The sequence below is a fragment of the Pseudophryne corroboree genome, chromosome 7, assembly GCF_028390025.1.
Source record: "Pseudophryne corroboree isolate aPseCor3 chromosome 7, aPseCor3.hap2, whole genome shotgun sequence".
Lineage (NCBI taxonomy): Eukaryota > Metazoa > Chordata > Amphibia > Anura > Myobatrachidae > Pseudophryne > Pseudophryne corroboree.
Window position 1 is genome coordinate 3441482 of NC_086450.1, and position 18624 is coordinate 3460105.

Genomic DNA, 18624 nt, shown 5'->3' on the forward strand with positions numbered 1-18624 from the left:
ACACTGAGACACACTCACCTGCACAACACAGACCATTACAGACACTGAGACGCACTCACCTGCACTACACAGACCATTACACACACTGAGGACGCACTACATAGACCATAACACACACTGAGGATGCGCTCAACTGAACTACATAGACCATTACACACACTGAGACACACTCACCTGCACTACATAGACCATTACACACACTGAGACACACTCACCTGCACTACACAGACCATTACACACACTGAGACACACTCACCTGCACAACACAGACCATTACAGACACTGAGACGCACTCACCTGCACTACACAGACCATTACACACACTGAGGACACGCTCACCTGCACTACATAGAACATTACACACACTGAGACGCACTCACCTGCACTACATAGAACATTACACACACTGAGACACACTCACCTGCACTACACAGACCATTACACACACACTGAGGACACGCTCACCTGCACTACATAGAACATTACACACACTGAGACACACTCACCTGCACTACATAGACCATTACACACACTGAGACGCACTCACCTGCACTACATAGAACATTACACACACTGAGACGCACTCACCTGCACTACATAGACCATTACACACACTGAGACGCACTCACCTGCACTACATAGAACATTACACACACTGAGACACACTCACCTGCACTACATAGACCATTACACACACTGAGACGCACTCACCTGCACTACATAGACCATTACACACACTGAGACGCACTCACCTGCACTACATAGACCATTACACACACTGAGACGCACTCACCTGCACTACATAGACCATTACACACACTGAGGACACGCTCACCTGCACTACATAGAACATTACACACACTGAGACGCACTCACCTGCACTACACAGACCGTTGCACACACTGAGACGCACTCACCTGCACTACATAGACCATAACACACACTGAGGACGCGCTCAACTGCACTACATAGACCATTACACACACTGAGGATGCGCTCTCCTGCACTACATAGAATACTACACACACTGAGACACACTCACCTGCACTACATAGACCATTACACACACTGAGACACACTCACCTGCACTACATAGACCATTACACACACTGAGACGCACTCACCTGCACTACATAGAACATTACACACACTGAGACACACTCACCTGCACTACATAGACCATTACACACACTGAGACGCACTCACCTGCACTACACAGAACATTACACACACTGAGACGCACTCACCTGCACTACACAGACCATTACACACACTGAGACGCACTCACCTGCACTACACAGACCATTACACACACTGAGGACACGCTCACCTGCACTACATAGAACATTACACACACTGAGACGCACTCACCTGCACTACACAGACCATTACACACACTGAGGACACGCTCACCTGCACTACATAGAACATTACACACACTGAGACGCACTCACCTGCACTACATAGACCATTACACACACTGAGACACACTCACCTGCACTACACAGACCATTACACACACTGAGACACACTCACCTGCACTACACAGACCATTACACACACTGAGGACACGCTCACCTGCACTACATAGAACATTACACACACTGAGACGCACTCACCTGCACTACATAGACCATTACACACACTGAGACACACTCACCTGCACTACACAGACCATTACACACACTGAGACACACTCACCTGCACTACACAGACCATTACACACACTGAGGACACGCTCACCTGCACTACATAGAACATTACACACACTGAGACGCACTCACCTGCACTACATAGAACATTGCACACACTGTGAGACACTCACCTGCACTACACAGACCATTACACACACTGAGGACACGCTCACCTGCACTACATAGACCATTACACACACTGAGACACACTCACCTGCACTACATAGACCATTACACACACTGAGACGCACTCACCTGCACTACATAGAACATTACACACACTGAGACGCACTCACCTGCACTACATAGACCATTACACACACTGAGACGCACTCACCTGCACTACATAGAACATTACACACACTGAGGACACACTCACCTGCACTACATAGAACATTACACACACTGAGACGCACTCACCTGCACTACATAGAACATTACACACACTGAGACACACTCACCTGCACTACATAGACCATTACACACACTGAGACGCACTCACCTGCACTACATAGACCATTACACACACTGAGACACACTCACCTGCACTACATAGACCATTACACACACTGAGACACACTCACCTGCACTACACAGAACATTACACACACTGAGACGCACTCACCTGCACTACATAGACCATTACACACACTGACGCACTCACCTGCACTACATAGAACATTACACAGAGACACACTCACCTGCACTACATAGACCATTACACACACTGAGACGCACTCACCTGCACTACATAGACCATTACACACACTGAGACGCACTCACCTGCACTACATAGACCATTACACACACTGAGACACACTCACCTGCACTACATAGACCATTACACACACTGAGACACACTCACCTGCACTACACAGAACATTACACACACTGAGACGCACTCACCTGCACTACATAGACCATTACACACACTGACGCACTCACCTGCACTACATAGAACATTACACAGAGACACACTCACCTGCACTACATAGACCATTACACACACTGAGACGCACTCACCTGCACTACATAGACCATTACACACACTGAGACGCACTCACCTGCACTACATAGACCATTACACACACTGAGGACACACTCACCTGCACTACATAGAACATTACACACACTGAGACGCACTCACCTGCACTACATAGAACATTACACACACTGAGACACACTCACCTGCACTACATAGACCATTACACACACTGAGACGCACTCACCTGCACTACATAGAACATTACACACACTGAGACACACTCACCTGCACTACATAGACCATTACACACACTGAGACACACTCACCTGCACTACACAGAACATTACACACACTGAGACGCACTCACCTGCACTACATAGACCATTACACACACTGACGCACTCACCTGCACTACATAGAACATTACACAGAGACACACTCACCTGCACTACATAGACCATTACACACACTGAGACGCACTCACCTGCACTACATAGACCATTACACACACTGAGACGCACTCACCTGCACTACATAGACCATTACACACACTGAGACGCACTCACCTGCACTACATAGAACATTACACACACTGAGACGCACTCACCTGCACTACATAGACCATTACACACACTGAGACACACTCACCTGCACTACATAGACCATTACACACACTGAGACGCACTCACCTGCACTACATAGAACATTACACACACTGAGACGCACTCACCTGCACTACATAGCACATTACACACACTGAGACGCACTCACCTGCACTACATAGCACATTACACACACTGAGACGCACTCACCTGCACTACATAGAACATTACACACACTGAGACGCACTCACCTGCACTACATAGAACATTACACACACTGAGACGCACTCACCTGCACTACATAGAACATTACACACACTGAGAAGCACTCACCTGCACTACATAGAACATTACACACACTGAGACACACTCACCTGCACTACATAGAACATTACACACACTGAGACGCACTCACCTGCACTACATAGACCATTACACACACTGAGACGCACTCACCTGCACTACATAGACCATTACACACACTGAGACGCACTCACCTGCACTACATAGAACATTACACACACTGAGACGCACTCACCTGCACTACATAGACCATTACACACACTGAGACACACTCACCTGCACTACATAGACCATTACACACACTGAGACGCACTCACCTGCACTACATAGAACATTACACACACTGAGACGCACTCACCTGCACTACATAGCACATTACACACACTGAGACGCACTCACCTGCACTACATAGAACATTACACACACTGAGACGCACTCACCTGCACTACATAGAACATTACACACACTGAGACACACTCACCTGCACTACATAGAACATTACACACACTGAGACGCACTCACCTGCACTACATAGAACATTACACACACTGAGACGCACTCACCTGCACTACATAGAACATTACACACACTGAGACGCACTCACCTGCACTACATAGAACATTACACACACTGAGAAGCACTCACCTGCACTACATAGAACATTACACACACTGAGACACACTCACCTGCACTACATAGAACATTACACACACTGAGACGCACTCACCTGCACTACATAGAACATTACACACACTGAGAAGCACTCACCTGCACTACATAGACCATTACACACACTGAGACACACTCACCTGCACTACATAGAACATTACACACACTGAGACACACTCACCTGCACTACATAGAACATTACACACACTGAGACACACTCACCTGCACTACATAGAACATTACACACACTGAGACGCACTCACCTGCACTACATAGAACATTACACACACTGAGACACACTCACCTGCACTACATAGACCATTACACACACTGAGACGCACTCACCTGCACTACATAGAACATTACACACACTGAGACGCACTCACCTGCACTACATAGACCATTACACACACTGAGACACACTCACCTGCACTACATAGACCATTACACACACTGAGACGCACTCACCTGCACTACATAGAACATTACACACACTGAGACGCACTCACCTGCACTACATAGCACATTACACACACTGAGACGCACTCACCTGCACTACATAGAACATTACACACACTGAGACGCACTCACCTGCACTACATAGAACATTACACACACTGAGACACACTCACCTGCACTACATAGAACATTACACACACTGAGACACACTCACCTGCACTACATAGAACATTACACACACTGAGACGCACTCACCTGCACTACATAGAACATTACACACACTGAGACACACTCACCTGCACTACATAGAACATTACACACACTGAGACACACTCACCTGCACTACATAGACCATTACACACACTGAGACGCACTCACCTGCACTACATAGAACATTACACACACTGAGACACACTCACCTGCACTACATAGAACATTACACACACTGAGACACACTCACCTGCACTACATAGACCATTACACACACTGAGACACACTCACCTGCACTACATAGACCATTACACACACTGAGAAGCACTCACCTGCACTACATAGAACATTATACATATGTACAGAGCACGCTGAGGATGCACTCTGCTGCACTACACAGTAAGTTATTAATTTCTTTATAAAAACAGGTCTATCGTCATGACTATCCCCAGCCGCCCAGCCAGCCTCCCTGGTCAGATATATATCATAAGTACTACATTAATATACAGTATATAGCTTTCTCACACTATTAGGACATTTTTCTCTATTTATTTAGGAAGACAGTGGGGCGGATAGAATAGGGCAGGGGTATTCAGGATGTGGTGGACTGCACCACCCAGCATGCCATGCCACAGTTGTGCCATGCTAAAACTGTGGCAGGACATGGTGGGATGTCTGGAGGGCCTGTGTGTACATACCCACGTGGCACTGGCCACACTCCCACAGTACTGGCCACACTCCCATAGCACTGGTCACAGCTCCTCCCCTTCTCATTTCCAGGAATGGCCCCAATGCGGCCCTTAATCCGGCTCTTGGGAAAACATCTTACAAAAATGATGAAAACCAGATTTTTTTTTTACCCACAGTAAAATCAATTCCTGTGAGTCCATCCCAGAAGGTACCGCCCACGACCACTCATGGAGTCCACGAGTACTGCAGGAGGATCCTGTAGGGCACGAGGTCTACTTCTGGCAGACCCCACCTCTGTACCAGCAGACCAAATACCTGTGGATGGAGAGACCACCCCAGGGGTGGATGGCATGCTGGCTCAGATATTTGCCGGAATGCACCTCTATGCCCAGTGCTAGCAGCTTCAGGGACACACTTGAGGGGAGATGCATCAACCCTTGGAGAGAGATAAAGTGGAGATGATAACGTACCAACCAATCAGGTTCTGTCATGTTACAGGCTATTTGTAGGGGATGTAGTTATGTGACCGGCGGTCCTCCCCTTGCATCCCGCCTCCTCACAATCCCGACGGTCAGCATGACAACCAACAGGGACTATTCCCACTCATGGGTGTCCATGACATCCATAGAATGGTGGCCACCGAGCCCACAGCATGGCGAGAGCAGCGAGCCCGCAAGAGGCTTGTTGTGCTCGCCCCTCCCCCCGCCGGCATTTCGCTGCTGGGATGCCGGCGGTCACGCAATACACACCCATTTGGTTGGCACTTGACCTCTCTCCAGTCTTGGTGGTTGATCTAGGCCACAGTAACGGCACTGTCCGATCGGATGGGGAGTACCACGAAGGACCGGCGTAGGTGTGACCACAGCCTTTAGGGCTGATCGTAGCTCGGGGACATATATAGGAAGAAGGACTTTGTTGGCCTCTTGGTTCCTCAGTCCTGGCTGGCAGGAGGGCATTCTTCCCTGCCAAGGTATCTGGTGTCTAGTTCTGCCCCAAAAACATCCAGCAAAGGACAACGTCATCCAGTCCTAATATGGTCTCTGCATTACTTACTGTTCCTCTCCACAAAAGGCTTGCCCACAGGCTGGCTGGTTAGCGAGGGCACAATGAAAGAAGGGTGCGGTTCCGGGCTCTTCATCTGTCCATCAGGAAGGATATCTTCTTCCTCTAGGCCTAGGTCGTTGGGGAATCCCTGCTCGGCGGGCCGCAGCTTCCTGCGGGGACAGACAAATCCATGAAAAGACAGCGGGTGGCTCAGACACATGGGCGGTCAGTTAGTAAATGGCCGAGCATCAGAAAAGGGGAAACTGGGAAATTACAGATCCAAGACACTTTCCGCATTTCTTCCAATGATTCGTTTAGACAATTAGTACAACCCTAGGAAAGAACCCCGGAATGATTTGTTACTCGGTACACATACATCATACCCTCCAAGTGTACCTTACTGTCCGCTACACCACTGTACCGACCAAAAGGGGCTATGTACCGTGCAGTGACTCCGTATTCCTATTGATTTATATAGCAGCGGCGCAGGGACACACCCCCTCTCCTCATTGGTAGCGGTTTGTAGCTACGCCATGTTGGCGGGTGTGTATACCCTATACCTATACTGTGTCTATTAGGTACATGCAGTAGATCCAGGCTTCGGTACTGCACCACTCACTTTGCTCTCCTGCGCGGCTTGCGAGCGCTCCCCTCCTCTAGGTGCTGGTAGTCTGTGCCGCTGCCGTTCTGTATTACCGATACACTACCGAGGATCTGGTTGGTGAAGGAGGTTTCAGCATCTAAAACAGAGAACACAGAGTCAGGGAGCTTCTCATGCAGGGAATCAGCGAGATCACATAGAGTCATTGTGCGTTCATCAATACTGGATATGGAAGGGTTACAGACATGCTGCAGACTGACCCGGCGCAGGAGGGTGCTTATACCACGGCTCATGCACAGACTGCAATCATACAGGCCCCACAATCTCACCACAGACCCCTCTGTATGCAGGACACACAATACAATATCTAGGAGGGTGCTTACACCACAGCTAGACAGACTGCAATCATACAGGCCCCACAATCTCACCACAGACTCCTCTGTATGCAGGACACGTGATACAATATCTAGGAGGGTGCTTACACCACGGCTCATGCACAGACGGCAATCATACAGGCCCCTGAATCTCACCACAGACCCCTCTGTATGCAGGACACACAATACAATATCTAGGAGGGTGCTTACACCACAGCTAGACAGACTGCAATCATACAGGCCCCACAATCCCACCACAGACCCTTCTGTATGCAGGACACGTGATACAATATCTAGGAGGGTGCTTACACCACAGCTCATGCACAGACTGTAATCATACAGGCCCCACAATCTCACCACAGACCCCTCTGTATGCAGGACACACAATACAATATCTAGGAGGGTGCTTACACCACAGCTAGACAGACTGCAATCATACAGGCCCCACAATCCCACCACAGACCCTTCTGTATGCAGGACACGTGATACAATATCTAGGAGGGTGCTTACACCACAGCTAGACAGACTGCAATCATACAGGCCCCACAATCTCACCACAGACCCTCCTGTATGCAGGACACACAATACAATATCTAGGAGGGTGCTTACACCACAGCTAGACAGACTGCAATCATACAGGCCCCACAATCTCACCACAGACCCTCCTGTATGCAGGACACACGATACAATATCTAGGAGGGTGCTTACACCACAGCTAGACAGACTGCAATCATACAGGCCCCACAATCTCACCACAGACCCCTCTGTATGCAGGACACACGATACAATATCTAGGAGGGAGCTTACACCACAGCTAGACAGACTGCAATCATACAGGCCCCACAATCTCACCACAGACCCCTCTGTATGCAGGATACACAATACAATATCTAGGAGGGAGCTTACACCACAGCTAGACAGACTGCAATCATACAGGCCCCACAATCTCACCACAGACCCTCCTGTATGCAGGACACGTGATACAATATCTAGGAGGGTGCTTACACCACAGCTAGACAGACTGCAATCATACAGGCCCCACAATCTCACCACAGACCCTTCTGTATGCAGGACACACAATAGAATATATAGGAGGGTGCTTACACCACAGCTAGACAGACTGCAATCATACAAGCCCCAAAATCTCACCACAGACCCCTCTGTATGCAGGACACACGATACAATATCTAGGAGGGTGCTTACACCACAGCTCATGCACAGACTGTAATCATACAGGCCCCACAATCTCATCACAGACCCTCCTGTATGCAGGACACGTGATACAATATCTAGGAGGGTGCTTACACCACAGCTCATGCACAGACTGTAATCATACAGGCCCCACAATCTCATCACAGACCCTCCTGTATGCAGGACACGTGATACAATATCTAGGAGGGTGCTTACACCACAGCTAGACAGACTGCAATCATACAGGCCCCACAATCTCACCACAGACCCCTCTGTATGCAGGATACACAATACAATATCTAGGAGGGTGCTTACACCACGGCTCATGCACAGACAGACTGCAATCATACAGGCCCCACAATCTCACCACAGACCCCTCTGTATGCAGAACACGTGATACAATATCTAGGAGGGAGCTTACACCACAGCTAGACAGACTGCAATCATACAGGCCCCACAATCTCACCACAGACCCTTCTGTATGCAGGACACACAATAGAATATATAGGAGGGTGCTTACACCACAGCTAGACAGACTGCAATCATACAGGCCCCACAATCTCACCACAGACCCCTCTGTATGCAGGACACACGATACAATATCTAGGAGGGTGCTTACACCACAGCTCATGCACAGACTGTAATCATACAGGCCCCACAATCTCATCACAGACCCTCCTGTATGCAGGACACGTGATACAATATCTAGGAGGGTGCTTACACCACAGCTCATGCACAGACTGTAATCATACAGGCCCCACAATCTCACCACAGACCCCTCTGTATGCAGGACAGGTGATACAATATCTAGGAGGGTGCTTACACCACAGCTAGACAGACTGCAATCATACAGGCCCCACAATCTCACCACAGACCCCTCTGTATGCAGGACACACAATACAATATCTAGGAGGGTGCTGACACCACAGCTAGACAGACTGCAATCATACAGGCCCCACAATCTCACCACAGACCCTTCTGTATGCAGGACACACAATACAATATCTAGGAGGGTGCTGACACCACAGCTAGACAGACTGCAATCATACAGGCCCCACAATCTCACCACAGACCCCTCTGTATGCAGGACACACAATACAATATCTAGGAGGGTGCTTACACCACAGCTAGACAGACTGCAATCATACAGGCCCCACAATCTCACCACAGACCCCTCTGTATGCAGGACACGTGATACAATATCTAGGAGGGTGCTTACACCACAGCTAGACAGACTGCAATCATACAGGCCCCACAATCTCACCACAGACCGTCTGTATGCAGGACACACAATACAATATCTAGGAGGGTGCTTACACCACAGCTAGACAGACTGCAATCATACAGGCCCCACAATCTCACCACAGACCGTCTGTATGCAGGACACACAATACAATATCTAGGAGGGTGCTTACACCACAGCTAGACAGACTGCAATCATACAGGCCCCACAATCTCACCACAGACCCCTCTGTATGCAGGACACGTGATACAATATCTAGGAGGGTGCTTACACCACAGCTAGACAGACTGCAATCATACAGGCCCCACAATCTCACCACAGACCCCTCTGTATGCAGGATACACAATACAATATCTAGGAGGGTGCTTACACCACGGCTCATGCACAGACAGACTGCAATCATACAGGCCCCACAATCTCACCACAGACCCCTCTGTATGCAGGACACGTGATACAATATCTAGGAGGGTGCTTACACCACAGCTAGACAGACTGCAATCATACAGGCCCCACAATCTCACCACAGACCCCTCTGTATGCAGGACACACAATACAATATCTAGGAGGGTGCTTACACCACAGCTAGACAGATTGCAATCATACAGGCCCCACAATCTCACCACAGACCCCTCTGTATGCAGGACACACAATACAATATCTAGGAGGGTGCTTACACCCCAGCTAGACAGACTGCAATCATACAGGCCCCACAATCTCACCACAGACCCGTCTGTATGCAGGACACACAATACAATATCTAGGAGGGTGCTTACACCACAGCTAGACAGACTGCAATCATACAGGCCCCACAATCTCACCACAGACCGTCTGTATGCAGGACACACAATACAATATCTAGGAGGGTGCTTACACCACAGCTAGACAGACTGCAATCATACAGGCCCCACAATCTCACCACAGACCCTTCTGTATGCAGGACACACGATACAATATCTAGGAGGGTGCTTACACCACAGCTAGACAGACTGCAATCATACAGGCCCCACAATCTCATCACAGACCCCTCTGTATGCAGGACACACGATACAATATCTAGGAGGGTGCTTACACCATGGCTCATGTACAGACAGACTGCAATCATACAGGCCCCACAATCTCACCACAGACCCGTCTGTATGCAGGACACACAATACAATATCTAGGAGGGTGCTTACACCACAGCTAGACAGACTGCAATCATACAGGCCCCACAATCTCACCACAGACCCGTCTGTATGCAGGACAAACAATACAATATCTAGGAGGGTGCTGACACCATGGCTCATGTACAGACAGACTGCAATCATACAGGCCCCACAATCTCACCACAAACCCGTCTGTATGCAGGACACACAATACAATATCTAGGAGGGTGCTTACACCACAGCTAGACAGACTGCAATCATACAGGCCCCACAATCTCACCACAGACCGTCTGTATGCAGGACACACGATCAATATCTAGGAGGGTGCTTACACCACAGCTAGACAGACTGCAATCATACAGGCCCCACAATCTCACCACAGACCCCTCTGTATGCAGGACACACAATACAATATCTAGGAGGGTGCTTACACCACAGCTCATGCACAGACAGACTGCAATCATACAGGCCCCACAATCTCACCACAGACCCTTCTGTATGCAGGACACACAATAGAATATATAGGAGGGTGCTTACACCACAGCTAGACAGACTGCAATCATACAGGCCCCACAATCTCACCACAGACCCCTCTGTATGCAGGACACACAATACAATATCTAGGAGGGTGCTTACACCACAGCTCATGCACAGACAGACTGCAATCATACAGGCCCCACAATCTCACCACAGACCCCTCTGTATGCAGGACACACGATACAATATCTAGGAGGGAGCTTACACCACAGCTAGACAGACTGCAATCATACAGGCCCCACAATCTCACCACAGACCCTTCTGTATGCAGGACACACAATAGAATATATAGGAGGGTGCTTACACCACAGCTAGACAGACTGCAATCATACAGGCCCCACAATCTCACCACAGACCCCTCTGTATGCAGGATACACAATACAATATCTAGGAGGGAGCTTACACCACAGCTAGACAGACTGCAATCATACAGGCCCCACAATCTCACCACAGACCGTCTGTATGCCGGACACGTGATACAATATCTAGGAGGGTGCTTACACCACAGCTCAGGCACAGACTGCAATCATACAGGCCCCACAATCTCACCACAGACCCCTCTGTATGCAGGACACGTGATACAATATCTAGGAGGGAGCTTACACCACAGCTAGACAGACTGCAATCATACAGGCCCCACAATCTCACCACAGACCGTCTGTATGCAGGACACACAATACAATATCTAGGAGGGTGCTTACACCACAGCTCATGTACAGACAGACTGCAATCATACAGGCCCCACAATCTCACCACAGACCCCTCTGTATGCAGGATACACAATACAATATCTAGGAGGGAGCTTACACCACAGCTAGACAGACTGCAATCATACAGGCCCCACAATCTCACCACAGACCGTCTGTATGCCGGACACGTGATACAATATCTAGGAGGGTGCTTACACCACAGCTCAGGCACAGACTGCAATCATACAGGCCCCACAATCTCACCACAGACCCCTCTGTATGCAGGACACGTGATACAATATCTAGGAGGGAGCTTACACCACAGCTAGACAGACTGCAATCATACAGGCCCCACAATCTCACCACAGACCGTCTGTATGCAGGACACACAATACAATATCTAGGAGGGTGCTTACACCACAGCTCATGCACAGACTGCAATCATACAGGCCCCACAATCCCACCACACACCCCTCTGTATGCAGGACACACAATACAATATCTAGGAGGGTGCTTACACCACAGCTAGACAGACTGCAATCATACAGGCCCCACAATCTCACCACAGACCCCTCTGTATGCAGGACACACAATACAATATCTAGGAGGGTGCTTACACCACAGCTAGACAGACTGCAATCATACAGGCCCCACAATCTCACTACAGACCGTCTGTATGCAGGACACGCGATACAATATCTAGGAGGGTGCTTACACCACAGCTAGACAGACTGCAATCATACAGGCCCCACAATCTCACCACAGACCCTTCTGTATGCAGGACACGCGATACAATATCTAGGAGGGTGCTTACACCACAGCTCATGCACAGACAGACTGCAATCATACAGGCCCCACAATCTCACCACAGACCGTCTGTATGCAGGACACGTGATACAATATCTAGGAGGGTGCTTACACCACGGCTCATGCACAGACAGACTGCAATCATACAAGCCCCACAATCTCACCACAGACCGTCTGTATGCAGGACACGTGATACAATATCTAGGAGGGTGCTTAGACCATGGCTCATGCACAGACAGACTGCAATCATACAGGCCCCACAATCTCACCACAGACCCCTCTGTATGCAGGACACACAATACAATATCTAGGAGGGTGCTTACACCACAGCTAGACAGACTGCAATCATACAGGCCCCACAATCCCACCACAGACCCTTCTGTATGCAGGACACGTGATACAATATCTAGGAGGGTGCTGACACCACAGCTAGACAGACTGGAATCATACAGGTCCCACAATCTCACCACAGACCCCTCTGTATGCAGGACACACAATACAATACCTAGGAGGGTGCTTACACCACAGCTAGACAGACTGCAATCATACAGGTCCCACAATCTCACCACAGACCCGTCTGTATGCAGGACACACAATACAATATCTAGGAGGGTGCTTACACCACAGCTAGACAGACTGCAATCATACAGGCCCCACAATCTCACCACAGACCCTTCTGTATGCAGGACACACGATACAATATCTAGGAGGGTGCTTACACCACAGCTAGACAGACTGCAATCATACAGGCCCCACAATCTCACCACAGACCGTCTGTATGCAGGACACGTGATACAATATCTAGGAGGGAGCTTACACCACAGCTAGACAGACTACAATTATACAGGCCCCACAATCCCACCACAGACCCGTCTGTATGCAGGACACGTGATGCAATATCTAGGAGGGTGCTTACACCACAGCTAGACAGACTGCAATCATACAGGCCCCACAATCTCACTACAGACCGTCTGTATGCAGGACACGCGATACAATATCTAGGAGGGTGCTTACACCACAGCTAGACAGACTGCAATCATACAGGCCCCACAATCTCACCACAGACCGTCTGTATGCAGAACACACAATACAATATCTAGGAGGGTGCTTACACCACAGCTAGACAGACTGCAATCATACAGGCCCCACAATCTCACCACAGACCCCTCTGTATGCAGGACACACGATACAATATCTAGGAGGGTGCTTACACCACAGCTAGACAGACTGCAATCATACAGGCCCCACAATCTCACTACAGACCGTCTGTATGCAGGACACGCGATACAATATCTAGGAGGGTGCTTACACCACAGCTCATGCACAGACTGCAATCATACAGGCCCCACAATCCCACCACACACCCCTCTGTATGCAGGACACGTGATACAATATCTAGGAGGGTGCTTACACCACAGCTAGACAGACTGCAATCATACAGGCCCCACAATCTCACCACAGACCCTTCTGTATGCAGGAAACGCGATACAGTATCTAGGAGGGTGCTTACACCACAGCTCATGCACAGACAGACTGCAATCATACAGGCCCCACAATCTCACCACAGACCGTCTGTATGCAGGACACACAATACAATATCTAGGAGGGTGCTTACACCACAGCTAGACAGACTGCAATCATACAGGCCCCACAATCTCACCACAGACCCCTCTGTATGCAGGACACACAATACAATATCTAGGAGGGTGCTTACACCACAGCTAGACAGACTGCAATCATACAGGCCCCACAATCTCACCACAGACCCTCCTGTATGCAGGACACGTGATACAATATCTAGGAGGGTGCTGACACCACAGCTAGACAGACTGCAATCATACAGGCCCCACAATCTCACCACAGACCGTCTGTATGCAGGACACACAATACAATATCTAGGAGGGTGCTTACACCACAGCAAGACAGACTGCAATCATACAGGCCCCACAATCTCACCACAGACCCTCCTGTATGTAGGACACGTGATACAATATCTAGGAGGGAGCTTACACCACAGCTAGACAGACTGCAATCATACAGGCCCCACAATCTCACCACACACCCCTCTGTATGCAGGACACACGATACAATATCTAGGAGGGTGCTTACACCACAGCTAGACAGACTGCAATCATACAGGCCCCACAATCTCACCACAGACCCCTCTGTATGCAGGACACGTGATACAATATCTAGGAGGGTGCTTACACCACAGCTAGACAGACTGCAATCATACAGGCCCCACAATCTCACCACAGACCCTCCTGTATGCAGGACACGTGATACAATATCTAGGAGGGTGCTTACACCACAGCTAGACAGACTGCAATCATACAGGCCCCACAATCTCACCACAGACCCTCCTGTATGCAGGACACGTGATACAATATCTAGGAGGGTGCTTACACCACAGCTAGACAGACTGCAATCATACAGGCCCCACAATCTCACCACAGACCCTTCTGTATGCAGGACACACAATAGAATACATAGGAGGGTGCTTACACCACAGCTCATGCACAGACAGACTGCAATCATACAGGCCCCACAATCTCACCACAGACCCCTCTGTATGCAGGACACACAATACAATATCTAGGAGGGTGCTTACACCACAGCTCATGTACAGACAGACTGCAATCATACAGGCCCCACAATCTCACCACAGACCCCTCTGTATGCAGGACACACGATACAATATCTAGGAGGGTGCTTACACCACAGCTAGACAGACTGCAATCATACAGGCCCCACAAACTTACCACAGACCCGTCTGTATGCAGGACACACAATACAATATCTAGGAGGGTGCTTACACCACAGCTCTTGCACAGACTGCAATCATACAGGCCCCACAATCCCACCACACACCCCTCTGTATGCAGGACACACAATACAATATCTAGGAGGGTGCTTACACCACAGCTAGACAGACTGCAATCATACAGGCCCCACAATCTCACTACAGACCCTCCTGTATGCAGGACACACAATACAATATCTAGGAGGGTGCTTACACCACAGCTAGACAGACTGCAATCATACAGGCCCCACAATCTCACCACAGACCCCTCTGTATGCAGGACACACAATACAATATCTAGGAGGGTGCTTACACCACAGCTAGACAGACTGCAATCATACAGGCCCCACAATCTCACCACAGACCCCTCTGTATGCAGGACACACAATACAATATCTAGGAGGGTGCTTACACCACAGCTAGACAGACTGCAATCATACAGGCCCCACAATCTCACTACAGACCGTCTGTATGCAGGACACGCGATACAATATCTAGGAGGGTGCTTACACCACAGCTAGACAGACTGCAATCATACAGGCCCCACAATCTCACTACAGACCGTCTGTATGCAGGACACGCGATACAATATCTAGGAGGGTGCTTACACCACAGCTAGACAGACTGCAATCATACAGGCCCCACAATCTCACCACAGACCCTTCTGTATGCAGGACACGCGATACAATATCTAGGAGGGTGCTTACACCACAGCTCATGCACAGACAGACTGCAATCATACAGGCCCCACAATCTCACCACAGACCGTCTGTATGCAGGACACGTGATACAATATCTAGGAGGGTGCTTAGACCATGGCTCATGCACAGACAGACAGCAATCATACAGGCCCCACAATCTCACCACAGACCCCTCTGTATGCAGGACACACGATACAATATCTAGGAGGGTGCTTACACCACAGCTAGACAGACTGCAATCATACAGGCCCCACAATCCCACCACAGACCCTTCTGTATGCAGGACACGTGATACAATATCTAGGAGGGTGCTGACACCACAGCTAGACAGACTGGAATCATACAGGTCCCACAATCTCACCACAGACCCCTCTGTATGCAGGACACACAATACAATACCTAGGAGTGTGCTTACACCACAGCTAGACAGACTGCAATCATACAGGTCCCACAATCTCACCACAGACCCGTCTGTATGCAGGACACACAATACAATATCTAGGAGGATGCTTACACCACAGCTAGACAGACTGCAATCATACAGGCCCCACAATCTCACCACAGACCCTTCTGTATGCAGGACACACGATACAATATCTAGGAGGGTGCTTACACCACAGCTAGACAGACTGCAATCATACAGGCCCCACAATCTCACCACAGACCGTCTGTATGCAGGACACGTGATACAATATCTAGGAGGGTGCTTACACCACAGCTAGACAGACTACAATTATACAGGCCCCACAATCCCACCACAGACCCGTCTGTATGCAGGACACGTGATACAATATCTAGGAGGGTGCTTACACCATAGCTAGACAGACTGCAATCATACAGGCCCCACAATCTCACTACAGACCGTCTGTATGCAGGACACGCGATACAATATCTAGGAGGGTGCTTACACCACAGCTAGACAGACTGCAATCATACAGGCCCCACAATCTCACCACAGACCCCTCTGTATGCAGGACACACGATACAATATCTAGGAGGGTGCTTACACCACAGCTAGACAGACTGCAATCATACAGGCCCCACAATCTCACTACAGACCGTCTGTATGCAGGACACGCGATACAATATCTAGGAGGGTGCTTACACCACAGCTAGACAGACTGCAATCATACAGGCCCCACAATCTCACCACAGACCCTTCTGTATGCAGGACACGCGATACAATATCTAGGAGGGTGCTTACACCACAGCTCATGCACAGACAGACTGCAATCATACAGGCCCCACAATCTCACCACAGACCGTCTGTATGCAGGACACGTGATACAATATCTAGGAGGGTGCTTAGACCATGGCTCATGCACAGACAGACTGCAATCATACAGGCCCCACAATCTCACCACAGACCCCTCTGTATGCAGGACACACAATACAATATCTAGGAGGGTGCTTACACCACAGCTAGACAGACTGCAATCATACAGGCCCCACAATCTCACCACAGACCCTCCTGTATGCAGGACACGTGATACAATATCTAGGAGGGTGCTGACACCACAGCTAGACAGACTGCAATCATACAGGCCCCACAATCTCACCACAGACCCGTCTGTATGCAGGACACGCGATACAATATCTAGGAGGGTGCTTACACCACAGCTAGACAGACTGCAATCATACAGGCCCCACAATCTCACCACACACCCCTCTGTATGCAGGACACACGATACAATATCTAGGAGGGTGCTTACACCACAGCTAGACAGACTGCAATCATACAGGCCCCACAATCTCACCACAGACCCTCCTGTATGCAGGACACACAATAGAATATATAGGAGGGTGCTTACACCACAGCTCATGCACAGACAGACTGCAATTATACAGGCCCCACAATCTCACAACAGACCGTCTGT

At 49.3% G+C, this 18624-nt stretch overlaps 1 protein-coding gene across 1 annotated transcript in view; it reads right to left on the reverse strand.

Annotated features, from left to right (window-relative positions):
• TMEM237 (transmembrane protein 237) overlaps nt 1-18624 on the reverse strand; it is a 103032-nt gene that overhangs the window by 61820 nt on the left and 22588 nt on the right. Inside the window, exons 4-5 of the mRNA XM_063932604.1 lie at nt 7276-7396; nt 6666-6826 (exon numbers count right to left, since the gene is read on the reverse strand). Of these exons, the coding sequence (XP_063788674.1) occupies nt 6666-6826; nt 7276-7396 (282 nt within the window). The remainder of the gene's footprint in view (nt 1-6665; nt 6827-7275; nt 7397-18624) is intronic.